Source organism: Canis lupus, chromosome 1, assembly GCF_048164855.1.
Source record: "Canis lupus baileyi chromosome 1, mCanLup2.hap1, whole genome shotgun sequence".
Taxonomy (NCBI): domain Eukaryota; kingdom Metazoa; phylum Chordata; class Mammalia; order Carnivora; family Canidae; genus Canis; species Canis lupus.
This window is the reverse complement of record NC_132838.1, coordinates 90,571,602-90,598,691: the sequence shown is the minus strand read 5'-3', so window position 1 is coordinate 90,598,691 and position 27,090 is coordinate 90,571,602. Positions and strand designations below refer to the sequence as shown.

At 46.5% G+C, this 27,090-nt stretch overlaps 1 protein-coding gene across 18 annotated transcripts in view; it reads right to left on the bottom strand.

The window, feature by feature from the left end:
• Nucleotides 1-15: 15 nt before the first annotated feature.
• KANK1 (KN motif and ankyrin repeat domains 1) overlaps nt 16-27,090 on the bottom strand; it is a 207,907-nt gene continuing 180,832 nt past the window's right edge. For 13 of the 18 annotated variants that reach the window (XM_072839330.1, XM_072839338.1, XM_072839346.1 and 10 more), the window contains 9 exons: nt 14,369-14,563; nt 13,374-13,482; nt 11,925-12,170; nt 10,509-10,596; nt 6,869-7,088; nt 4,341-4,483; nt 3,700-3,900; nt 1,677-1,775; nt 16-1,075 (listed from right to left, as the gene is read on the bottom strand). In XM_072839330.1, the coding sequence (XP_072695431.1) occupies nt 1,013-1,075; nt 1,677-1,775; nt 3,700-3,900; nt 4,341-4,483; nt 6,869-7,088; nt 10,509-10,596; nt 11,925-12,170; nt 13,374-13,482; nt 14,369-14,563 (1,364 nt within the window). In that variant the 3' untranslated portion in view covers nt 16-1,012. The remainder of the gene's footprint in view (nt 1,076-1,676; nt 1,776-3,699; nt 3,901-4,340; nt 4,484-6,868; nt 7,089-10,508; nt 10,597-11,924; nt 12,171-13,373; nt 13,483-14,368; nt 14,564-27,090) is intronic. The other 5 variants (XM_072839357.1, XM_072839366.1, XM_072839457.1 and 2 more) reach the window with 3 other exon arrangements.

Genomic DNA, 27,090 nt, shown 5'->3' with positions numbered 1-27,090 from the left:
AAGGAGGGACAGGTGGAAGGGCTTAATGAAATTTTATTTTGAAAATATGGCAAGAGTCTAAGGCACTTCAAACATTTAAATACACGTAAGACCAAAGTAAATGTGGCTTAGTAGAAAGGAATCCATAAATACGCAGAGAACTACACTAGGTTTCCCCAGAGGCAAATACAAGAGCCGGTTCCTCTAACACGATCCAACCTTTGCCATCAGACGTGGACTTGGGCGATGATTAATAAAAAACACGGTAACGTAACACGTAGTACTTCATGTCTCAGTGACTATGGAATATAAAAGTCGAAAATACTGCTGTCATTTCATATAGATACCTTTCATATAAAAAGTCATGTAATACAGCCACCTAGATCAACCCCACTGAAAAGATTTCCTTTCATAAGTTTTCTGCTTTTTAGAGAGTCCCGCTTTTTGAGTTTTAAACCAGAAATCTCCCAGACCAGGCCCCAGGTGCTGAAGATCGGTCACCTCCGCTGCCAAGTAATTACTTTAGAAGAGTAAATACACACACACGTCAACAAAACCATCCTGGAATGGACTTTTCAGAGAGCTTTCCAATGGAAAATTTATATTTACATCAAGTAAATATAAATACTCGTGGAACATTTTTAAATTTTAAAAACGCCGAGCCGGTGACAAGTGGACACTTCCTGGCGGGGGCCGGGGGAGGAGGGAAGGAGGAGACGGTGCCCGCTCAGGTCAGGTTACGACATCCTACGACTGTACATAACGGAGCAGAGACTCCACAGCAACAGAGCCGGGGGGCGGGGGGCGGTAAGCACACCCGAGGCAGAGGGAAGATGGCCAGGAGGGAGGCGGCAGGGGCCGGGGGCAAGCTCCTGCTGCCTCAGCCTCCGCTGTGCAGCTCCAGGCCTCAGCCCTCCCGTTCTGTTTGCTGGTGAGCTCAGGCACGATACATATACATTCAGTATCTGTCACCCCAACAGGAACATTTAGCAGCTTAATGGTGGCATGTAAATGGACGGTTATTTGTGTATCATCAGTCAAAGGAACTTCGGTGGGTGGGAGCAGGAGATGTCTTCCTTCCAAGCCTTGGGGTGCCCTAGAGACCAGGAGAAGGGAAAAAAAAAAGAATGCAGGGTTAGCACATGACCTCAGGCAGTGTCCTCTGTGACCTAGGAACTCTGTCCACCACAGCTGACAACCACCCAGGAGCCAGAGCGAGGACAGCTGGAAGGTGGGATAGAGACCCACTGGCAGCGGCCATGCTGGAGCCGGCTGGGCTCAGCAGGTGCCACATCCGACTGTTCTGGGAGGTCAAGGTCCTGCAAAGTGCAGACTCTTGGACCACAGGTCGCTGGTCACTGTCTGCTTTAGGAGAAAGCCCAGGAAAGGAGCAGTATGTACTCATGGGCACACGATGTGCCATTTGGGTTCATTGTGTTCATAAACCCTTCACGCGAGGGCTTTGGAGCATCTATCTCCTGGGGACAAGCAGAGGCCCAGCCCGTGCTGCGCTAACCTTTAGCACTCCCAGCCATCTGGGTATGGCAAAAATAGTGAACTCTTAAGTTCTAGGCTAAAACTTCCATTTTCAGAGTCGTCAGAAACCCCATGTCTCCCGTCAGCTCCTTGAAGAAGGGGGGACCACCCACCCGGCGGGCTCCAGCCCGTTCCCTAATGCCCCAACGCGCAACACTGACCGGAGACGGAGCCTTGGCGAAGTTGACGTGGGCGTACAGAAGAACCGCAATGTCCTTGTGTCCAGCCTCCAGGGCTATGGAGAGTGCGGTGCTGCCATCCTTAAATGGAAAAGAACAAGCCAGGGTGGGTTTTTCAAATTTCCAGATAGCTGACAGGTGGCCCAACAAATACTCTCTAAGATCCATGAAGTTTTTTATCCGTGGTTTGTGTCACAGAGGCCAGTGTGTAGGGGCGAGCCCTGTGCACCCCCAACAAATGCAGGCAGCCCTCAAGGCCCTTACACACCTGCTCTTCCCACCAGCTGGAAACCAAAGTTTCTTTTTTTCCTATCTTTACAGCAAGCAGGTAGTACCCCAGTGTACGTCTGGACAGCCTGCAGTTTGCCAAAGGTCTCTCAACTGTGCCCTTGGGGCGGGAACCGGCCCTCCAGCCCTAAGCACACCCGCCCAACGCTGCGAATAATATCTACGCATAAGCACAACGCCTGCCGCCTTGCAGAAACACATCTCGTGGAAATAGGAGGGGAAACACTACCCAGGGGGAAGTCAGAGCTTCCGGTGAAATAAATGTCTGGCTTCCATTAACATGCAGGCCTTCAGGCATGTGTAGCGGAGGGCAAGGCAAAAGCCAGCACCATTTACTTTCTGTCTGGTCTTAGGGTAAGGAAGGTCTTCTGGTCACTGGCAGCAGGAAGCAATTCTTGTCCTTACAGTCCTTCCCGCCTACCTGGAATTCTCGGGGCTACTTGTCCTGGGAAGGCCAGCTGCAAGGCCTCCTCTTCCGTGAAGGGTGAGGACGCAGACAATTAGCTGAGGGGACTAGCATTTCTGGAAGCCACTGTGGCTCTACCTACTTGTTACGTGTTGTTACTTACATCTACAGGCTGTTCTTTGCTGAGAGAGAGGGAAAAGCCAACAAACAAAAATCAAGACACGTGAAACACAAAGTCCTCCTGAGGAGAGGTGAGCTGGAAATGCTCCCTCCGTTCCAGAGGATGACGGGAAAGGTGCCTGGAACCAGCGCAGCTTGCTCACTGCTGGGGACGCGTTGGCCACCGTGCAAGCCCACCACCAGCCCCCCTGTCCTCGGTGCCAGTAAATGCCTGCTCTGATTTGCACTTCCTGCTGGCTCGGGCCCAAGGGAATGTGACGTTTAGTGCAAAAAGGAGTATTTTCCTTCTAACTTTTCTACATGTTTGGAGCTGGAGGAAGCTCTGGGCGAAACCCGTGCTCCACTGAGATAAACTTCCCAAAAGAACCAACCCAGCCTGACCTCTGCGACATCTGCACTCTGAACCCTGTCACCACCCAAATGCTAGTTTCTGTGCCTTCACCTACAGATACTCCTCCCCTTTGGCCCGAAGCAGCAGATCCCCTTACAGTGTTTTCCAGGCAAGGGGTTATCTGGAACAGGGACGGCGTGGGAACCGGGAGACCAGATGGGGGCTATGATGATGGAAAAGCCAGACAGGAGTGGAGACATGTGTTCAAAGGAGCCTGACGGTCTGCAGGGCCGAGCTGACGAGATGCTCGGGCCATTCACTCCAATGGGCCCCAGGGAAGGGCACGGCTGTCTTCATTTCGGGCGTGGGAGAGTACTTCACTGCGCTAACCATTGGCTCTAGTCAACCAGGAATTTGGCCTGGAACGACCAGCAACCCAGATTTCCAGACACTCTGGGGACCTGGTCCTCTCTTCTTCATGGACCTGTGAGTTGCCTACACTAAACCTACTCTGTGCCATAAATCTGTGCATTCCCCTTCCACGTGCTGGTGCTCGGACGCACCCGTCACCCCCTTCCTGTAATGACTGTGGGGGCTGAGGCCTGACCATCCTGCCTTTGGCTCTAGCTAACGGAAATGTGAGCTTGTCCAGAGGAAATGCTGCCAAGCTGGGCTGGGAAGGGAGGCAGCCCGGACCACCCCACGAAATCCCTAGCGAACATCTTGGAGGAAGGGCTCTTCTCCCTCCACCAAGGGGCCCTGGGGGGCAGGCCCAGCGGAGGCCATGGAGGCTCACTCACATTGTCCTCCAGATGGCCATTGCAGCCCGGCTGAGCCAGCAGCAGCTTGACGATCTCCACGTGGCCATGCTCGCTGGCGCACATGAGCGCAGTGGAGCCCTCATCGTCCTGGATGTTGACGTCGGCCCCGCAGGCCAGCAGCCCCTTCACCATGTCGATCCGCCCGTGACTAACGGCCAGCATGAGGGCCGTCTGTCCTGCCTGTGGGGAGGGTTGGAGGGGGGTGCATCAGCAGCTTATATGGGGGCTGGGGTCATGGGGGCAGGAGGTGGTAGGGGGACAGCGTGATGATAGATGGAACACAGCAGGCCAGGAGTTAACCTGGGGCTGGGTGGTGGCGGGCACGAGAAGGAGTTTCTAATTCTGAGCTCCCAGCCATGCAAGATCATAAAGTGACGAGTCAGTTTCCCTCCTGTCACTCGAGGATCTGTCTCATTATAACAAGGAGCCGGAAAGTTCAGAGGTGCTTAAAAGTCCAGCTGGGGACACATATGGACCAGGGCCACTCCGTGCCTGGCGTGCAGACACAACAGGGAGACAGTGAGGAAGCAGCCATCACCGGGTAGCCGATGGGGCTCCCGGGCCCTCGGATGCGGTCAGAGCCAGGTGTGCGCGTGGACTCAGGCAGCAGGTGCGCTCACCTGGCTGGCTTTGGCGTTCACGTCACCGCAGCCGAAGAGTTCCTCCACAACACGCATGTCCTTCTGTGCTTCCACGGCAGCAAGGGCTGCCAGCATGATGGGGGTGTACCCCGCCTTGTTCTGGTGATCCACGTTACACACATCTGCAAAGACACGAGGCTCGTCGGGGAGAAGCCGCCTGGCGGCATCCGTTCTCCCCACTGACCAAAAGAATGGGGTTCATTGGAAGAGGCCAGTGAAAGGGCTCCAAGGGCTCCAAGTCCCAGGGTGACTCAGAAGGAACTGAGAGAGATGTTTTCATACTAAAGGAAAAAAAAGGTTTTCCGGTATCCTGTGAGGCCAGAAGCTGAAGTGAGAGTAAGCCTTCACGGCACCTCTTGGTCACAACTGGTGGCTGAACGGCAACAGCCCAGAAGGGGTCTGAGGGGTTTGTTCTCAGGATGGTTGCTTTGAAGAGCCCATGGTAATGGGATGTGGACATTCCTCTGTGTTTAGGGCATCGTGGTTTTGGAACGAAGGCCGCAGGGAGAGCTACGAATAGCAAGGATTTGTAAAGGCTTGTGTAGGGAACAGACTATGGCATCACCCACTCAGAAATCACTACTCATTCTGAGACCCAGAGTTCCCTCCTCTGACTTGCTGGGGGCCCTTGAAAGCTGAATTCCAATCCCATGACACCTAGAGCTTAGCTGTTTAGGAACTGTGGTCTGAGGGCAGACGACAGAGGCCAGCGACCAACAGACACAGTGAACCAGACCTTTTCTGTCTCTGTAATTCTTACGGAGGCGTTGGGGTCTAAATAATCCTGTTTAAATTCCTTTAGCACTTTCTAAAAAAGTGGAAAAGAATGGGGAGTGCTGGGAGGAAGCTTTCCTGTGTGACCAAATATAGTTAGAATTGCTCAGGATGCCTCCATCACAAGGAGGTAAGAAGTACCATGAAAACTTCCCCTGAACTCAAAAACAAACAAACAAACAAACAAACAAACAAAACAAAAAAAACCCAAAAGCCCCAGCATAGTAGGGACATGACAGCATTTACACACAAGTGCATGCCTTTTAATGTAGAATAGGAGAAAGAAAAAGCTATGTGATGGAGGAGCATATGGGCAGATGAACTCTCTGAGGCTCCTCCTTATCTGTGATGTTTGGTCCTTGACAGATGCTGCAGGCACCTGTGTCCTATGCAACCCCAGTCTCACTTCTAATGGGGAACAGTACAGGGTCCGGTTATATCCAGCCAGGTGAGTAAGCAAAGCTATCCCATGGTGGAGCTGAAATCTTAATTTACCAAAAAACATCTTGTCCACACACATTTTCCAAGGGTAGATCACACAGTTACTTGCAAGAGCAATCTGAAATCTTGTTTTTTGGCTTTTCTGGATATTATCCACTTCTCTGTTTAAACAACAACGTGGGCTGACAGTACCAGCAGCTCTGTTTATAGTCTGGGAAGTCTAAAGGGAAGGAGGCTTGGAATTCCTCTAGGACGGAAGCAATTTTAGCCTCATGTAGCCCCATCTGTTGGGAATGAAGCAAACTTAGAAGGGGAGATAAATGTGCTTGGTGACTTCCATGCATGAATCTGATTTCCCTGAAATGGAGTAGAAGAAATTAGAGAGAGTTGGATCAAGAAGTGGTATGGGGGGGATTGGACAATTTTATTGCATAAGCTAAATCAAATGTTCTCACTGTGTTCTCACTAATTAGATCGAGGTAGCGTAAAAATTCTCTATCAGTCACATACTAGAAGTAAAAACACATATTTCCAAAAATAAATCAGAGGGACTTGGGGACTGTATGTATCACTGGCTACTGTATTTGAACAAAAAGTTGAGAGCTCACTACCCTCCAAGGAGACCCTTCTATGGGGCACACCCTTGCTTCGGGTCTACAACACGCAGTGGCTGGATTCTGGGATGGGATGTTCCAATTAGAAACCAGAAGTTTCACTGTTCTCATTCCTGTGGCTCAGATACAAGAAGAGCACTTTCCTCACTCTGTGCTGAGTCCCCAGTAACAGGGCATATTTTGGTGGCAATGGTCACGATTCTGCTACAATCCATGACAACGGCTTTGCACGGCCCCCGTCTGGGCTACCGGCACACTGCCCGCTGCAGAGTGGTGGGCCGGGGTCGTGGAGCGAGGACACAAAGAGCAGCCCGCCAACACCGAAGCCGTGACTCTGGTTGCGTGAGCAGAGATCTGTCCCCCGAGCGTGCACCTGCCCAGCCTGCGTGATGCAGCTCAGGAAGGGCCCCGAGTCCTGCTCATCGCCGGGGATACAGCTCGCCCGAATGCAGCTGGACAGCTGCAAGACGATCCCCCAAACCTCCTTCCAAAACGGACCTGGAATCTGTGTCACCAGCTCTGTGGCGAGGTCAAGCCTGCCCCCCCCCCGGCCCCCGCCCCCCCCAATGACTCAGGAAGGCTCTTCTTGCCACATCCTGTGGGAGAGCAACAGAAAGGGCCCCGGGGAGCGGAGCGACCAGCCTCTCGGAGCGACTCCCGACCCGGCGGCCCACGCACCGGCGTCCAGGAGCAGCTTCACGATCTCGAAGTTGGAGTGGGACACGCTGTAGTGCAGGGCCGTGTTGCCGTTGCCATCGGCCATGTTGATGATGTAGCGGAGCACGTCCGGGGAGATGGCCTCGAAGGCGGCTATGTAGTCGCCCACCATGGCCGGGCTGGCCGACTTCTGGCTGGACACGCGGAACCACTCGTGCTGCAGGGTGTTCAGACAGAAGCGCTGCCAAAGACACCGCCAAGCGGCCGTTAGTCCTTCTATTTATAGACCTTCCCGGGACCCAGCCGAAAGCCCGAGAAGCGAGGCCTTTTATAGTCAGAGTGTGTGCAGTTAGAATTGGCTGTCGACGGACAGCTAAGGAAACCCAGGGCCCCGAGAGGGCCTCAGGCTCCAAACGGGAGCATCCCTCCTGATTTTCAACCACAGACATGATCTAACTCTCTAGAAGAGGCCATATGGCACCGTTCAGGGGCTCTACCAGCCACGGTCAAATGCCGGCTCTGCTACTTTGTGAGCTCTAGTCTCCTGGGGAAGATACTTACTCTCTGCCTCGGTTTACTCATCTGCAAAATGGGGGCAATAAAAATACCTTCTCCCCACAGGGCTTAGGATGAGGACAAACGAGGCAATACACATTAAAAAGAAAGAAAAAAAAAAACTTAGGCCTGGCTCCACTGATTACTGAGCCATTAATATTATGTAATTATGCTGGCCCTGCACATGATTTTCAGAATAATCAGGACAGAAAAAATGACTTCACTCGCACTTAATTCTGCTGCCTTCTTCCTATGCAGACCACCCTCAATTCCTTCCACATCCCTGCAGCGCTGGGCTGAAAGGCGGGCAGTACGTAGCCAGCCCAATCCTCACTCCAACCCCAAATACAAATATTCAACCATGCAAAGGGATTAAAAAACCGGTTCAAGACAAATTACATCTCCCATTTAGGAGTCTTCTGCATCTGATCATGAGCCCTGCATGCCCTTGCTTAGGCTGTGGACACATGAACACGGGGCTTATTTCATGAGCAATCAAGTCAAACCCGGGCCACATAAAGTTCAATGCAGGTTGTGCATGGCCAGGGCTGGTGATGGGAAGAGCTATAATGCTCTGTCCGTGAGCCCTCTTTTACACGAGTCTACCGTTCATTTTTGCTTCGCTTTTTTAAAGAAAGATGGAAAGCCTGTATCAACAGCACCAGAACCCAGAAAGTCCCCCCCCCTACAGAAAAGTTGGAGCTGGAATTGTACTGGCTTCTGCATCTTTATCGTCCTGCTACTAACGATTCAGTTTCAGCCCATTCAATCATATTTTATGTCACTTGGTGAAAAGGGTCTTGGGAGGGAAAAAAATTCATCTAACGTTTTCTTTTCTTCTGCTCACATATTCAGATTTCCATTTCTGTGGAGTCCGTCCTTACACGGGAAGAAGGGAACTTGTGTCATCTGGGTGTTGAATTCTGTTCTGCTCTATCTGTGGGTGGCTGTCCTGTCATGGTTATTGGCTCTGGCCACTGTGATCATTCACTTGTCTACCACTTTCCATGGCACAATTCCTTAAGCACTTTTTCACCAAAACAGTTCAACTTAACCAAAAAGGTACTGACCACAGTGTTAATATACTTGGCAACCTGGGGCCAGAGAAATGGAAAAGTTCCTCCCTGAAGACCACATAACCCCGTATTTGGAGAACGGTAAAAGAAAAAATATATTGCAGCTATAATACCTAAGGTCTAGAAGAACCTGTTCTAAGTTCACATTAAACCTCGTGGGAAATATTAACAATGCTGTGACATTTCATGGTTTTGCTACCTGTGACCGAGGCATAGACAGAAATCTACTTTATACTGATGAAGTTCAACAGGTACTTCTGTGTCTGCCCTCGCCCCAGGCTAGGGATTTTATGTAGTGTCTTCTTCTGTAAACATCACCACTGTGTTCCTCTCTCAGCACACTGACTCAATGTCAAGACACAGCTGGCTCCGAGAAACTTAAGTTTCTACAGCAATATAAACAAATATGAGAAGAAACCATAATTTTAAAGAAGGATGTCATATGATAAGGTAATATGACACAGGATAAATAAAACAGGGACAAGTATTCGAGAGGTATGTTCTTGCCCCAGTACTAATTGCTAGTTAACGAACTCTTGACAAAACCCATAACCTTTAGGGTCTCAGTTAAAGTAGAACAGGGACGCCTGGGTGGCTCAGAGGTTGGGCGTCTGCCTTCGCCCAGGGCGTGATCCTGGAGACCCAGGATCGAGTCCCACATCGGGCTCCCTGCGTGGACCCTGCTTCTCCCTCTGTCTATGTCTCTGCTTGCCTCTCTCTCTGTGTCTCTCCTGAATAAATAAATTTTAAAAAATCTTAGAAAATAAAGCAGAACAGACCAGAACAGCATGGCCTCACAGGCAGGTATGCTCACGTACCTCTCACACCCGTGACAGCTGTCCCAGTTCTTTCTTATAGACTGTGTGTTGTCCATGAGGAAAACTGTGCCTTTATGGGATGAGGGAATCCCTGATGTCCCTTCTAGTTCTAACATTTTTAAAAAAAATATTTTATTCATTCATTCATTCATTCATTCATGAGACACACACAGAGAGAGGCAGAGACACAGGCAGAAGGAGAAGCAGGCTCCCCTCGGGGAGCCTGATGCAGGACTCGATCCCAGGACCATGGGATCACAACCTGAACCAAAGGCAGATGCTCAACCCAGGTGGCCCTAGTTCTAACATTTTTGTTTCATGGCTTTATCATCTGGTGAGACTCATAAATCGACTTTCTCACTAGCTGCTGATTTGTGTTATATGGCATAAAACTTCACATTGATAAAATGTACAGATTCAAATGCCAATTCTATGTAATGTAACATGAGCATCTACGTCTTCCGAATGCACCAAGGAGAACTGCCAACCAGAGGCTGGTCTGGGTCTGACCTGTAAGAGAAGCTGCACCTCAAGACTTTCACCAACACACAAGGGAGGGACATACTTGGCAATGGTGTCAGATTCACCATCTGCCACAGAAATGCTCCTGTGTCCTGTGCCTGTGTCCTGTGTACTACTGAAGCAGCCACCGGCTTCTCTGCCATGTGCTTCCGAGTCTGTCAAACCAGGCAAAGAGGACAAGTGCAGTGACTCCTAAGTTTAAAAATAGTGGCCGCCTGCATTCCACATGAGAACATAATATGCACTTGCATAATTGAAAGGAATGCTGACCTCGGCCCAGAGAGGTTGCTTTTAAGAAACTGTATGCTAACTTAAAAAATAGAAAAAAGAAAAAAAAAAGAGAAAATTCTGGTGACTCTTCTCCCTGGATCACAAGGCTCTGTGAATGGAAGCAGAACACGTAGAGAGCTGACCACTGAGTACGATTAGCCCTCCCTCCCAGAGGCTTCATGCCTGAGCAAAGCACAGTGTGGGTTGGGGGGGATGTCTGATGTTGGGCCCAAGGGAGATGTTCGCAGTGTGAGGAGGGCAGTATGATGCTTGCTCCACTACACGAGCTAGAAGTATCTTGGGGGGGGGGGGAAGCATGGGGGTGCCAAGAGTTCAGGGGCAGGCGACAGACACCCTTACATTGCCATCTGCTCTGGCACTTTGTACCAACTGGGGACAAGGTCTGATGGGCCGACTCACCATATCTTTGCTGGTCAAAGCTTTGGGGTCATTTATGTTATTTTTCAGTAAGTGGCACGCAGACAACATCTTTTCACTTAATTCATACCTATAACGGGACAAGATAAAAGAAAGAGTGTTCAGGATTGGTCATCAAAGGAAAGGCATTTGTTTTTCAAACCCTGGAACCCTTTCAAAGGCAAGAGGCCCCACGGTGTGTGTGGTGCTTGCCTAGAGGCCACACAGGCATCCCAAGGACTTCCAGAGCTCATCAGGCCTTTCCCTTAAGGGCAGCTTTCAGCTTTACCTGTTTGGCCTTTTTGACGTTATGGGATAACACCTGGAGGAACCTTTTCTTCTAAGTTCTTAAAAATATTTTTACCCTTAAGGTGTTGACGAGGTCAGAATGACCACGTATCCAACTATGCTGACCCAGCAAACCACACATCTGAGCTTAGAGAGTGTTTAACCCCCCATGAAAATATGAACTTACGAATCGGATGACATGTGGTATATCAATCATAGCTCAACAAAACTGTTTAAGAAAAAAACCCTAGATGACAAGATTCCAAGCCATGTGAAAATACTTGGAAATATGAGCTAGAAATACTTACCTTGTGTTAATGCAGTTACACTTTCATTTGCAAGATTAGATAGAAATTTTCTGAAATGTTCTATTTATACTTCACACAGCGAAAAACCATCTTGAAATTTCCATCTGTTCTAGTCTCTGTTTTATAAGCACCGGTTCCACGTTTGCTAGCAGTCTTTAAAATGCACTACACCCCTAGGTACATGTTTCAGCCAACCAGAGTGTTTATTTGGTATCTCAGCTGCTTGTTTAGGAGACTCCCGAACCCATTCTTGGGGTGTTCCCTTTCACTCAAGGAGCCACAAGATGCAGACATGTGACTGATTATATCATGTCTGCAGTGAATGTGATCTTTGGCTGAGGCCAAAAAATGCGCTCCTCTCACACACAGCGATCCCATCGTAACAGTAATGACATCTGTATCGAGACAAATGGCTGATGATAAAATCTGAAACCCGAAAGAAATGCGCCGGCCACACAATATTCTAACATGCCTTCAAGTCTAAGCGGGATTGTTCAAACACTGGAGACCATCGTGGCACAGGACAGTTCTGTGGGCGGTGGCTCTGCACGTTAAAATGAGCTAACACACAAATGTAAAGGCAACAAAGGTGACAGCTTGATTAGGCCCTTCTCTTTGGGAAATCTCAGAGTTACCTCCCTCTGCACCTGTATTTATCAGCATCACGACACGACAGTCGTGCCTCTGCGTACGTACCCTCCTTTGGGGATGGGAGAGACCCAACCTGTAGTTACAGCTGCAAAATCTCCGAATCGGCTAATTCTCTCGCCAAAGGACATTGAAAAGTGGGAAGGGTTAGGGAGGGAAGGGGAGGGTACCACACCTCTCTCTGATTTCCACCTTCTCAGGTTCACATTCTGGAACCTGCATCTCATCTTCCGCCCCGGCGGACTTGAAACCTTCCATATTAACTGCATGCTGCCCTTCTGCCACTCCCCGGGTGTCTTCCTCCTCCTCCTCTTCCTCCTCCTCTTCCTCAGGAGGAAACTCAATGACATCACACTCGTCATCTGACTCGGAGGAAGAGCTTTCATCCGAGCTGGAATCATCACTTGAAGTTGTCTCATACCTAGGTGGCAATTGGGAGTTCAGGAGATGCAAGGTGCGCCCAGAAAGACCCCGGGACAGAAATTCTTACGCAGGGAAAGCCGCTAACAGACTCCAGACATTTGACCGGTGGCTTTAGACTCTGCATTTAGAAGTTCAAAGGAAGGTCTATTTAAAAATATGGTGGCTTTGAATGGGTTCTGACCTGAAAGGGGTAACATGTGTTGCCAATTGGTATCGTTATACTACTTGCAGGAAAAAAGAAATACATATATATAGCATGTCTGGCTTAGTGCAGGTCAAAGGAAACTTACTTCACGAAAGCCAAGTCTGCAGTGGTTCATTTTTTCTGTTCCTTTTTTTTTTCCCTTACATTCTTCCTATTTTGCTCCATTAATCGTCCCAGTGTCATGATGAACAGATTACCAGTGAACAGATTACATAAGTAATCAAGAGTTCCTCTGGTACATGTCCCGCTCCCCGCAAACCTCCTGGGCCACGCTACCCAATTAAGCTTCAAAGATTCAGAAAATAGGCCCCATGAAGTTAAATGTCAATCGTACGCTTTGCTATCAACGTTATCTCAACTAACTGCATCACTGCTTTCGTGTCGAGGCCGAGGCCGTGTCCAGATTAACAGATTAGCTGCTCTGATTCAACTGCAGGAGGGCAAACAGGCTTAACTATTTATGTGGCCCAATGAGAAGGAATAGACAGCCAATCAAACATTCTGGTTAGAAGGTAAACCACTGACGGCACAGCCAGATTATGGGTCAGGGGACAGGACCTACAATTTTGTACGTAGGCATGGAGAGCGAAGCCAAAGAACCCATTTTGAAGGAGTGGATGCCCGTCACCGGCCCGTGGAGAGATGCTCTCGCCTCTTTCTGTTGGTTTCTGAGTCTGACATGGGTAAGACCAAGCTGTCCAACACCGCAGGACACCTGCTGCCTGCGGCTTTTGTTGAAGACTACCATTTTCAGACCAGAGGCGGGAAGATGCCAACCGCTCAGCGTCACCAGGTGTCCTTTCGAGAGTGGCATATCCTTAGAGACAGCATGGAGAGGAGAAGAGAGAAGCCCAGTGCACCTTTCTGAGGGGCTCATCCGTCACCAAGATGTGGCTGCAGCCCATCCCGGGCCCCTCTGAGTGGGACGTGAGAAGACAGGAGGCCCAGGAGACAGACAGAGCACATACAGACCGCTGGTGGGCCATCTTTCCTTACCCTCCATTAATGCCGACAAACTGGAGATTCTTCTTCGCTCCATTTGAATCTCGGTTGCCATCCTTCTTCTTCATGATAGACTTGAGTGTGTTTTCACTATTTGTACATACTGCGAAAAGGGGAATCAAGCGGAGCAAAATGAACACAATTCACACCCATCCAAGTTAAGGGAGCAAGAAATCTTTTTTTCCTCACATTCATTTTTTTTTCTCTCATTCACGTAAATCTAGGATAGATCGTGGCACGTGCATATGAGAAATGTGCCCAGAATCCACTGGAAAGATGTATGCGTGTAAAGAAAATAATCTGCAGTTCTTTAAATGGGAAACTCCCCCCCATTAGTACTTCTAGACAGAACAAAAGCAGTGACAACTAGTGTTTAAATCAGGCTCCACTGTTTTTAAAGTGAAGTCGTATCTCACTGAGGCCTCAAAAACCACGAAGGCACAAAAATAGGGATTGTAATTGTTCTTTTCCTCCAGCTGAGATAATCTGGGGAAAAATTATGCCTGCCAGACAGCGAAGGAGTGAAATGCTATTTAAAATATTTCACAACTTTTTAAAAAAAAAAAAAAAAAAAAAAAAAAGGGATCCCTGGGTGGCGCAGCAGTTTAGCGCCTGCCTTTGGCCCAGGGCGCGATCCTGGAGACCCGGGATCGAATCCCACGTCGGGCTCCCGGTGCATGGAGCCTGCTTCTCCCTCTGCCTGTGTCTCTGCCTCTCTCTCTCTCTCTCTCTCTCTCTGTGACTATCATAAATAAATAAAAATTAAAAAAAAAATAAAATATTTCACAACTTACAAAATCTGAGGAGTTTACTTCAGGGGACGGCCCACTCCCCTCTGTAGCCATCTTTTTAAAAGATATTCTAAGCCAACCTTTCTAACACTTCTCAGGTTAATGGCTCTTCCAGGTCCATCTATGAGGCACTCGGCCATGGACTGCAGCGCCGGTCCCGGGATCCCCTAGCCGAGAAGGGCTGAGGGGGGAAGTTACCATAGAGGCCGGCGGCGATCTGGTCGTCCGTCAGGTTCACGGGGGACAGCGTGCTCTCCTGAGGGGGGAAGGCGTCCTGGCCGCCCGGGGGTCTCCCTTCCGTGGGCCCCACCGCCTGCTCGTGCCGCGACGCCTGACTGCTGAATGGAGCTCCTGCCGGAAGGCCTCCGCACCTACAGGTGTGTTCCAAACTTCCTGTCAGGAAGGAAGGTGCAGAAGCATGTGACGGAGGGCCAAACAAAACGGGCTAAACAAATTTTTAAAAAATATTTTTGCAACTCCTCATTTTCTCAAGTGCCTTTCTCTGTTTTCTTTTTTTAAATTTATTTTTAAGATTTTATTTATTTATTCATGAGAGACACACACGGAGAGAGGCAGAGACACAGGCAGAGGGAGAAGCAGGCTCCCCTCGGGGAACCCGATGCAGGATTTGAACCCAGGACCCCAGGATCATGACCTGAGCCTAAGGGAGATGCTCAACCACTGAGCCAGCCAGGTGCCCTCTCCCTGTTTTCTTTTTTGCATATAGGGCAGTCCTATGGAAGCCACCCAAACCCCACCCCAAGGCCTTCCTGACCCTTACCCTTCCCTTTGTCTCCACATCCGGGTCTGCCCAGGCCTGTCCGTCCACTCCCTCTCTTCTCTCTGCGCCTGGTGCCCCCGCCCAGCCCGGGGAGGACCCTCAGCGCGGGATCCTGATGGCCCTCTTCTTCTACCACAGCCTCTCAAACACACAGCTGCAGAGTGATACCCCAGCCCCACAAATCCCAGTGCAATCCAGCTCCAACAGACTTGTGCAAAGCTGAAAAACATTGCTTTCTGCTCAGGAAACGCCACCCACACTACTTGGCCACATATTCTGGACCATCCACAAGCTGGCTCATCTCGTTACCTCTCCACCTTTATTTCCCACTACACCTGGGGTCCCCTTGGTGGGCAGGACTGCCTTTCTCCCCAGGAATGGGATGCTGAGGGTGGGGGTCTTTCATCTTCCTGACAGCACGTCTCAGGGTTTGCTGCTCTACTGGGAACACTTCTTGCTCCCCACCTTCGTGGGGTCAAGCCCTCCATCACCCTCTCTTCTGAGCCTTCCCCAACCTAACTAAAAATGGCTTTCCTTCCCCTGCCTCTCCCAGGCCAGCTCTCAGACCCTCTTAGAGGATCTGGAAGACAAAGTGCTAGAGGACTCATGGGACTGCCTGAGACGCCCTTCTGTCTGTAAGGATTGTGAGGGCACGAAACCATTCGAATCAACTTTCTCTTCTCACAGCTACTAGAAGGCTTTTGTGTATTTTGGGTACTTAGTACTTGTTCCCTGACTAAAGCAGAAGAATCAGATTAGTTAAGTGCATATAATTAATGTCATAAGAATATCACGATATTTCCAATGTGGCTGACACGGAAAGATTTTTACAATGTATGGCATGAGAAAAGCAGGTAATAAGATTCTACATAAGTGATCCTATTAAAAAATATAAAAAAGTTATCTGGAAGCTATGGAGATTTTAACTTGTCCCTGTATTTGACATTTTTTATTATTTATTCATAAGAGACACACAGAGAGAGGCAGAGACATATGCAGAGGGAGAAGCAGGCTCCCCGTGGGGAGCCTGTGCAGAACTTGATCCCAGGACCCCAAGATCTTGACCTGAGCCAAAGGCAGATGCTCAACCAATGAGCCACCCAGGTGTCCCGACATTTTTTTTTTAGAGCAAATAATAACTGTGTTCAAAATCATTTTAAAAACTAAGAAAATCCTTTGACTAGCAATTTGCTTCTAGGAATTTTATCCTAAAGACGTACAAAAAGATACAAAAGGATTTTCATTGTCTCCATGAGTAAAACAGTGGAAAGAGGGAGATATCACAGAATGTCAACAAGAAACTGGTGAAATAAGCTCTGGCACATTTATATAAATAAATTCTATGCAGCCAAGAAAAATTTTGATGTAGGTGGACATTTTTAGCACAGAAAGAAAAGCATAATGTGTGAGTTTTAAAAACAGGTTATTAAATTGCTTGGGGCAAATAAACCTATTTTGGCGAAATTCTATTTACATGTATATATATTAGAAAAAGTCTGGAAGGACACACAGCAAACCTGTTTATGCTTTTCTAAGGCTAAAGAATTCTAGATTGTTACAATTTTTTTCTTGTGTTGATTTCCTAAAGTATGCATTATAAATATGTTATTAATACAAATAAATTTAAACCTACCCACAATGTCATATAAGAATATGATCATAACTCTTTTTAATGCTCTGAAATTGCTTACCTCCTCAGAAGAAAAGAAATTTAAATACTGATTGTATTTTGAGGCAATTAGGAAAAAAGGAACCACCATAGATTCTACAACAGTTCTCTTCACACTCTACTGTTATGAATGGGCTGGGATATTTGCTAAAATGCAGATTCCTAAGCACCTGCTGCCATAAGACAATTCTGTACATCTCTGATGAGCCCCCAGGGGTGGGCGTTTCTGACATCCCCACCGACCTGTCCACAAGAGACTCTGATGCACGCGGCCCACTATGGAAAGTACAATGACCCTCTGATTTAAAAAAAATGTGGAGGGAGGCAAAACTGTTCATAGTAAGACATTAGAAATCACCTAAATTGTTTTTTTTTAAGATTTTATTTATTTATTCATGAGAGACACAGAGCAAGAGAGAGGCAGAGACACAGGCAGAGGGAAGCAGGCTCCATGCAGGGAGCCTGACTTGGGACTCGATCCCAGGTCTCCAGGATCACAACCCGGGCCGAGGGCGGCGCCAAACTGCCGAGCCACCCAGGCTGCCCATGTTTTTAAAAAAGATTTTATTCATTTATTCACAAGAGACACAGAAGGAGAGACAGAAATATAGGCAGAGGGAGAAGCAGGTTCCCTTTGGGGAGTCCGATTGGGGACTTGATCCCAGGACCCGGGGATCACACCCTGAGCCGAAGGCAGATGCTCAACCACTGAGCCACCCAGGTGACCTGAGATCACCTGAATTTTAATTCATATATCCAAGCTAAGAATTCTGAACTTCGCAGCTAGACCAGAACCCACATTTCCTAATATGTGAGCGGGTATTGTGTCTGAGAATCAGTAGCACAAGTGGCCTTGTCCAGCTCTGTAGGCAAGGGGCCTCCCAGGTGACCCCACAAATCCACCTCCCTCCTCGGCACACACCTGCAACACTGAATGGAGCCCTCCAGATAATATTTAGTGCTCCTGTGACCTGATGTGCTCCCCCAACAGCAAAAACAAACCTCTGAGACTCCCTATGACTTACTCTGAGCAAAGTAAACAAAGCAGAGCATCTGCCTCTGTTCCTCCGTTCTCCAGCCCCACTCATCAATGTGGCAAAGTTACCTCCCCAAGGGCTCAGCAGTACAAATCCCCACGTACCAGCACACTTTTCCTGGAGAGACACTCTTGCTGAGCACGTTCCTATTCAAAAACCAGCGAGGACTTTTAAAATGCAAATACACCAACAGTTTTTTTTATTATTTTTGAAACCAGAGACGTACAAAAGCAGACACCAGTATAACGAATCCCCGCGTGCCCATCATGGGCTTCAACAGCCATCAGCACTCTCCCTGGCCCCAGCCAGCCCCCTCCACCCACTCACACGGGAGTGCTGTGAACAAGAACTAGAGGGCAATGGCTCCGTCCATAATTATTTTAGCATGTATTTCTCAAAGAGCTCTTAAAAAATAATTATAGTGCAAAAAAAAAATCCTAATTTTTTTTAAAGATTACTGCATATTTGGTCAGTATTCAAATTTCTCCAAGGTCTCAGAAAAAACTTTTGTCAGATATCAGAATCGGGATCCTTGTCACAAATTTCCACTGGTTGCTCTGGGTTTTAAGCTTTTGGATCTATAGATTTCTCTTTTTTCTTTTCCTTTTTAAAATTTGTTAAAAAGATTTTATTTATTTGAGAAAGAGTGAGCTTGAGAGAGCATAAACAGGGATAGAGGCAGAGGGAGAGGGAGAAGCAGACTCCTCGCTGAGCAGGGAGCCCGATGTGGGGCTTGATCCCAGGACCCCTGAGATCATGACCTGAGTGGAAGGCAGATGCTTACTTAACCGACTAAGCTGCCTACGCAACCCTCTTTTTAAAATTTAAATACAGCTTTCACAAGATATTTATAAGTTGAGGTATAATTTATATACAAGAAAATGCACAACTGTGGAATTGATGAGTTTTGGTAAATGCATATACCTATGTAAGCACCCTCCTCATTAAGATACGGAACATTTGGGACACCTGGGTGGCTCAGCAGTTAAGTGCCTGCCTTCAGCTCAGGGCGTGATCCTGGAGCCCTGGGATAGAGTCCCACATTGGGCTCCCCTCAGGGAGCCGATTTCTCCCTCTGCCTGTGTCTCTGCCTCTCTGTCTCTAATGAATAAATAAATAAAATCTTTAAATTAAAAAAGATACAGAACATTGCTAACAACTCGGTAAATTCACACTGCCCCTGAGAGTGCCCACCTGAGGCACTGCTCCTCCTCACCAGGGCTTAGTTGTGGGCTTCTTGAAGTTCTCCCATGTAGGGTCAAACCCTGAAGGGGTCATGGAGGGTCCTTCATAATGAATACACTGCTTCCCCTCGCCTGTGGGAGCTCTAATCATCAACTATTCCTACCCTCTATGGCTTCACGGTGCTCATGTGACTTCATCACTCTCACCTGTGCCCTTGTTTTCTAGAATGTTCTGCAGGCCTGGAATTTCAGCAAACGTCACCACATGACCTTTAACTGTAATCTTTTCAAGGCTTGCCCCAATTCTACTTCCTCTATAGCCTTTCTTGGATGGTGCTGGTCCACAGGGCTCTCTTTCTCCTTCCATGTCCTGTAGCACTTAATCATCCAGGCAAAAGCAAGCCCGCCCTCTGTTTTCTTGGCTTCGAGGGCATCTCCTCCATAAGAACGTAAGCTCCAGGGGCACCTGGGTGGCTCAGATGGTTCAGCGGCTCAGGTCAAGATCTCAGTGTCCTGGGATTGAGTCCTGCATCGGGGGTGGGAGTGGGACTGGGGATGGGGGTGAGTGTGTGTGTGGGGGGTCTCTGCTCAGTGGGGAGCCTGCTTTTCCCTCTACTCCTGCTCTCTCTTGCTATCTCTTTGTCTCTCAAATAAATAAAATCTTAAAACAAAACAAAACAAAACAGAACATAAGCTCCTGGAGTCCCTTGTGCTAAGGCCTTACTTAGTTGGCTGCCTCTTCAGTGCTGAGGAATGGAAAGCCTTCCATAAGTGCCTATGTAATTCGATGCAATGTCACCAGGGTTCTGTTGAGACTAACTAGCAAGTCAAAGAACAATGTTAAACATTAAACTAGTCCTCATTCACTGGGTCCAAAGGGAATGTGGCACTTTTATTGCCAGAAAATATTTTTCAGATGGGGCTGAAACTCTAGTTGCTCTCGAATGGCCCATAAACCGTCTGAACTTGATAAGGACCCATCAAAGTTAGACAGGACACATCAGTGACACATGCACCAGCACAAGACTGGCAGATGATAGTTGTGTTCACTTCAAACACAGGAAAACCACAAGAAAACCAAAATAAAGAGGTCAACCACAAAATCCCAATGGTCTCGACCCTGGCTGTACTTTAGGATCAACAAGCCTGGGGGGTAGGGCTCTTCAAAATACAGATATGATGGACTCTCTCTGTAGGCGGGCCTAAGGGTTAGTATGCAAAGAGCTCAAGTCATTCTAAGGTGCAGCCAGAATTGAGAACCCCTGAATTAAATTAAGGAATATAAAACCTGCTGAGGGGTGCCTGGCTGGCTCAGTCAGCAGTACAGCATGCAACTCTTGATCTCAAGGTCATGAGTTTGAGCCCCATGTTGGGCCCAGAGCTTACTTAATTAAAACAAACAAACTTGACTGCTGAAAAGCAGAGTTTAGACTTCCCTTTGGTTTCAATCCATCAACTTGGACCATATGAATTCTTAGGAATTACTGGAGTTTAGTTAACAGGCCTGGATCAGTAAGGGTAGAAGTCCAAGACTACTAGTAAATGCTATCCCAAACGACATGGGTAAAACAGAAGTAGCCACAGAATACCTGCAGAATTCCAGTACTCTGGGCCTAGATGCTCCAAGCTCAGTCACTGCTGGGGAGCCCGGGAACAGGGGAGTGGGGACAGCGGCGCTTTGGTCTTACAACTTATCATGACCATAAATGCCAATAAAGTACGGACCTCATTTTACAAGTTGACCAGATTAGTAATAACTAAAAGAGAGTGAGTCACAGGAATCTCTGGAAAATAAGAGCACCTGGAAGCATTTGTTCTAATTCTAAAGTACACCGTAGCATTTAATATATGGATAATTATACTAGCTAAGGCAAACTATAATGAAAAATAAGTCACTTTGTCAAAGTGAAAACTTTGTGTACGTTCCTGATTTGAAAACATTTAGAATGCAACATTTAGAAATGTTAAAAGCAAACTATTTTTGTTTTTTAAAGATTTTATTTATTCAGGAGAGACAGAGAGAGAGAGAGAAAGAAAGAGAAAGGCAGAGACATAGGCAGAGGAAGAAGCGGCAGAGAAGAAGTCCTGATGCAGGACTTGATCCCAGGACCCCGGGATCATGACCTGAGCCAAAGGCAGATGCTCGACCACTAAGCCACCCAGGTGTCCCCAAAAGCAAACAATTTTTATAAGAAAAAGCCTTCAATGGAAAATAGAACTGGAAAAGTGTTTTTTAACAAGATCATCCTCTCCAGTTTCCTCTGTGACGCTTCTCCACCTACAATTTGTATTAGTTCTTGGAATACAACAATGTGTATCTATACTTGTTGGAAAATGGATTTTAAAAAATGGCTTTTAAAAATTGCTCTGTTCACATATTCCAACTCTTCTTTCATGCCAACCCATACTTTTATTTCTTTTTTCAAGATTTTACTCGAACACTTGTCCTTTGTTACAAAATAGCTAAAAAAGAAAAGAGCCACACACATTTATTCCCTTCCAGAAATAGCTTGGATTCATAAAAATACCATTACTGGCTGACACAGGAGGCCACTGGGCAACTAAATTTGGTATAAAAGGAAAAAGTATGAATTTTCATCTTGTGCAGACAGAATTTATTCGAGAGTGAGCAAAACAGAAAATGAGCACAAATGGGGATAGGGGCAGAGGGAGCAGCAGACTCTTCAATAAGCAGGGATCCCAACGTGGAGCTTGATCCCAGGACCCTGAGATCATGACCTGAGCCAAAGGCAGACACTTCACTGAGCCACTCCAGTGCCCCCCCAGCCAAGTGCTTTCTGAAAGCACAACTACGAACACTGTGGCCAGCTAACTAAAGACATTTTTTTAAAAAAAGATTTTATTTATTCATGAGACACAGAGAGGGAGAGGCAGAGACACAGGCAGAGGGAGAAGCAGGCTCCATGCAGGGAGCCCGATGCAGGACTCAATCACGTCCTGGGCCGAAGGCAGGTGCTAAACTGCTGAGCCAGCCAGGGATCCCCTAAACACATATTTTGTCAAAACTGCAGCTTGACATTCTGGTCTGATTTTTAAGGAACATGTAGCTAATTTGTCAAGAAGTAGACCTGAAATTTTGGATTCATTATGGCGGCCATGCAATCACTTAGGTATTTTCCCCAAGTAAAACTAAGAATTCAAAGGAATCTGAACACATCTAGTTTTTCCAAAAAGAAAACGGCTTGAGCACAAATTCACGCTTTTCAGCCCACATACTGGCTTGGGGAACAGATAGGAGAGATTATTCAGGAAAGATCACCTGCTTCTTTGGTACGTACCACCTGTGGGAGAAGGTATGCCTTTGATGGAGGGCAATCGTATTCTGACTCAAGGCTCAACATTCAGAAAACTGTCCGAAAGGCCAAGGGATGTGGCCACCAATACAGTCAACTTGAACGGGAGAGTTTCAAGGGTGAGAGCTGCAGTTTAATAATTTCTAGGGCCATTTTAATCTTTTCCTGGGAACATTCCAGACAGCTGTCATGAATGTATCTAAAAGTGGGTACTTAGAAATTAAAATGCTAGAGTGGATGAAGAATCAGGTTTTCCTTCACCACAACCCCACCTACATTTAATGACATGTCATCCCAAGACGTGACCCAAAAAAGCCACACAGACAGGCTGCATTGACTAAAGTTAAGCATGGGTGTACTTCCAAATACAGGTAAGAACTTCATCTCCTCCCTAGACCTCAGGGGGCCTGGCTGCAGCTGAACTCTTGGAGCACTTTCTATTTGCACATTATTTGGTGGCTAACACATGCTGCCACAGGTTATCGTTCATATTTCTGGTATACGTGTCTTGGCTTGGATTGGTCTAACTGGATTGCAAGTTCTTCAAAGCACAGACCCTGTAAGATCTGTGTTGCAGTACCACACTTTGCACAGACTTGACAGTGAATGGGTAGCTATCAACTGACCTGAACAGAGAAGGGGACAGAGCAAAGTGTACATATCTTTACTGAGGGGCACGTGGGTCAATCCGTTAAGTGTCATGTCAGACTCTTGGTTCAGCTCAAGTCATGATCTCAGGGTCTTGACATCAAGCTCTGTGTCCGGCTTGGCGCTCAGCCCAGAATCTGCTAGTCCCTTTCCCTCTGCTCCTGCTCTCTCTCTCTCATAAATAAATCTTAAAAAAAAAAAAAAAAATCTTTACTGAGATATGAATGACTAGCTACTTGGAGGAGGAATAAACAGTTGTGGCCACTGTCCAATATCAACAAATTCACTACGTCCTTTATGACGGCACATCCAAGAACTCACTTCAGCTCTTAAAAACGATCCATCTCAAAAAAAAAAAAAAAAAAAAAAAAAAAAAAAACGATCCATCTCTATGCTTTAGCCAGAAACGAAGGGTATGCTCTAGGATTCAGAATATATGTCAAAGTAAACTTGCATCTCTTTCCAGAGTTGCATGTCCATGTCACCAATATCCATTTAAACCAATAAAGCAGGGCAGCCCCGGTGGTGCAGCGGTTTGGCGCCTCCTGCAGCCTGGGGTGTGTTCCTGGAGACCCGGGATCGAGTCCCACATCGGGCTTCCTGCACGGAGCCTGCTTCTCCCTCTGCCTGTGTCTCTGCCTTTCTCTCTCTCTCTGAATAAATAAATAAATCTTTAAAAAAATTATTAAACCAATAAAGCATCGGTTTTTAAGAGCAAGATTTTCTTTTTTAAAAAAGATTTTATTTATTCATGAGAGACAGAGAGAGAGAGAGAGAGAGGCAGATGCAGGGAGCCCGATGTAGGATTCGATCCGGAGTCTCCAGGATCATGCCCCGGGCTGAAGGTGGTGCTAAACCACTGAGCCACCCAGGCTGCCCAAGAGTAAGATTTTCAAACATGTGTCCACTGATGATTCACAAAGGTGGTGGACAGATTTTAAACCCTTGCAAAAGATTTTGCTTTGGGCGGGGGCACATTTCCCCAAGGTTTGTCCCAGATGTCCCACACAGATCAGCAATTTCAATTTTTCAGAGTGTCAGCTACCTCTTTTGAGAATCTGGTGATAATTATTCTATGTCTTCACAAAAATTGTTAGCACAAAACCGTTCATGAAGCAATGGCCCCCAGATTAAGAGGCCTTGCTCTAAGGTGGTTTATTCCAACAATTTGCCCTGTAACAGGGCCTGGGTGTGCCTACCAGGTAGTGGTGATGGTGGAGGGTGTGAGAGGGGAGGCAGAAAACCCATGAATTTTAGAAAAAAAAACCTTCTTAGATGAATCTGATGGGCAGCCTAGTAAAGAGCTACTTTTGGAGAGTAATTCTGCTGAAAGGGCTTCAAGCAAGAAATGGGGAATCCAAACTTCTCATGACACAGGAGGACACGGGACCCCCGACTCGTTCTCTTTCCACCAACATTGCAAGTTCCTGAGCAGCTACTTCTGGGTCAGCAGGCTCTCCCCTCCATCACACAAGGTTTCAGAAGCATTTTGTTTGGATTATAGCATGCTCTTGCAGCATGTATTTAAAAAAATTGTAATGAAAAAACCTTCAAGTCCTAGGACAAGTAAATGGTATATTATTTGAGCTGAGAGAAAAATCACTAGAAAGGATGTTTCTAAAATGACTTTATTTTCCTGATTCTGCTTTGGCTCAGATCTCTGTCTACCAAATCGCTTTCAGAGTTACGGGAAGGACTTCAATTCATTCTATATCTATCTATCTATCTATCTATCTATCTATCTATCTATCTATCTATCATCTATCTGTTATTTATTTATTTACAAACCCAAGATAACTGAGGGTGCAAATATGGAAGCTTATCTAAAAAGCAGTTCTGAGTATAAGAGATTAATTTTCTATAAATTGTGGCAGTTAAGTTACATTGTTACAGATAGTTTTGTTTGCATTTGTTCAGAGAGAGTTATATAGTATTAGGATAAGTGCAAGTCATTCATTTAGGATTTTTCTCTCTCCAGAGGGAAAAAGGAAAAAAGAAAGAAAGAAATATTAATTTAGTAATTCACTCCTCAAACCAAAACAATCCAACTGCTTTACAGGAAGAATAAACATTTTTTCCTAAGGTTTGTATGAGAATAGAAACTTATTTCCTCTCAACTTCTTTTTTAAAGATTTTATTTATTCATTCATGAGAGACAGAGAGAGAGAGAGAGGCAGAGACACAGGCAGAGGGAGAAGCAGGCTCCATGCAGGGAGCCCGACGTGGGACTCGATCGCCAGTCTCCAGGATCATGCCCTGGGCTGAAGGCGGTGCTAAACCGCTGAGCTACCTGGGCTGCACGCCCCCTCAACTTTGTAATTCCATAAAAGAAAATATTAAGTACAGGAAACTCATACCACGAGGAATCAAGAAGTGCTCTATGGATATATGCACCTTGATGTTTACTGCAGCATTATCAGCAATAGCCAAACCATAGAAGTGGCCCAAGGGTCCCTTGACTGATGAATGGATAAAGATGTGATATTAGAATATTATTTAGCCATAAAAAAGAATGACATCTTGCCATTTGCAACAACATGGATGGAGCTAGAGAGTATAATGCTAAGTGAAATCAGTCTCAGAAACACAAATAGTGTATGATTTCACTCACATGTGGAATTTAAGAAACAAATGAACAAAGAAAACAAGAGACTAAATACAGAAACCCGATGGTTATGTGGGGGAGGGAGGATGGGTGAAATATTTGAAGGAAATTAAAAATACACTGAGTACTGAATAATTATAGAACTGTTGAATCACTATAGTGTGCACCTGAAATAAATATAACATTGTATGTTAACGATCCTGGAATTCGAATTTTAAAAAAGATATGTTTTGGAAAAAAAGTATAGAGCATCTTTGGTCATGTGAAAAATACATAGAAAGAATATGTATGATTCAACTTATGTTAAAAAGAGATTAGATCCCTAAAATAGAGCCACATGCACACACACGTATACACCAAACACACAAGAGGTTACCCCAAGAGACCACGAGGGAGGCTTTCACTCTTTATGCTCTTCTGAACCATTAAATTGTTACAAGCACATAATCCAGTTACAATTTTAAGAAGCTGAATCGGAGGGATCCCTGGGTGGCTCAGCAGTTTAGCGCCTGCCTTTGGCCCAGGGCGCAATCCTGGAGTCCCGGGATCGAGTCCTACGTCGGGCTCCTGGCATGGAGCCTACTTCTCCCTCCTCCTGTCTCTGCCCCTCTCTCTCTCTACGTCTATCATAAATAAATAAATAAATCTTAAAAAAAAAAAAAGAAAAGAAAAGAAACTGAATCAGAGTGCTAGGCATTACAGTGCTACAACAAAAAACCTCTTTTGCCCATGAAAAAGGGACACTTCTTAGGGTGCCCAGGTGGCTCAGTTGGTTAAGTTTCCAACTTTTTTTTCCTAAAAGTATGTTGCATGCTAGGCACGCAGGGCTTGAACTCAGGACCCTGAGATCAAGACCTGAGCTGAGATCAAGAGTCAGAGGCTTAGTCAACTGAGCCACACCCCAAGAGTGAAGCCTACTTTAAAAAAAATTTAAAAAGGCAATGCCCCTAAATCTCCAACCTAGAAAAATTGAGGAAAAGTCTCTGGATTGGGCACAAATACAGGTAATTCAATGTAAGCTTTGTTTTTAGCTTTTATACAGACTCTGACTCAGAACTGAAAATTTACTTACTTTGTGTTTTCCCATTTTTACCAATATTTTTCTTTATCTTGATAAAACTATTAGTAGGGGAGGCATAATAAATTGAGAGGGAAAGGTGACAGCCAGAATTATGAAGATAAACATTTAGATTAAAAATAAAAGACCATCTGTCCAATCTTTGGCAATTTGTTCTATATCTACATTTCCATTTCTGGAAGTACTAAAAACAGTAACAGCAATGACAGCCAGCATTTCTTGAGCATCTACGCTCTGCACTGCAGACTATTACAAATGCTTTACTCATACTGACTCATTAAATCTTTACTTCCACCCTAGGAAGGAACAAAGACAACTTGTCCTACTGGCAGAGAGAGAATCTGAACCCAGAATGTCTGGCTTCAGAGCCCAAACCTAACTTTTAAAAACACCAGGTTCCCGAAAGTGATCATTTATATGCTCTTCTGTGACGTTAAACTCTAATTCCACATCGTTTCATTTGGGGAAGAATATGTTCATGGTCTACGTGCCTTTTGGAGTGTATTCTAGACTGTGGGAACAATATTCCACATTGTATGGAGCCACCAGTAAGCCCCAGTGCATTGTGACACACCTTCATTCTTCCCAGCTTCCAAGTGTTGAA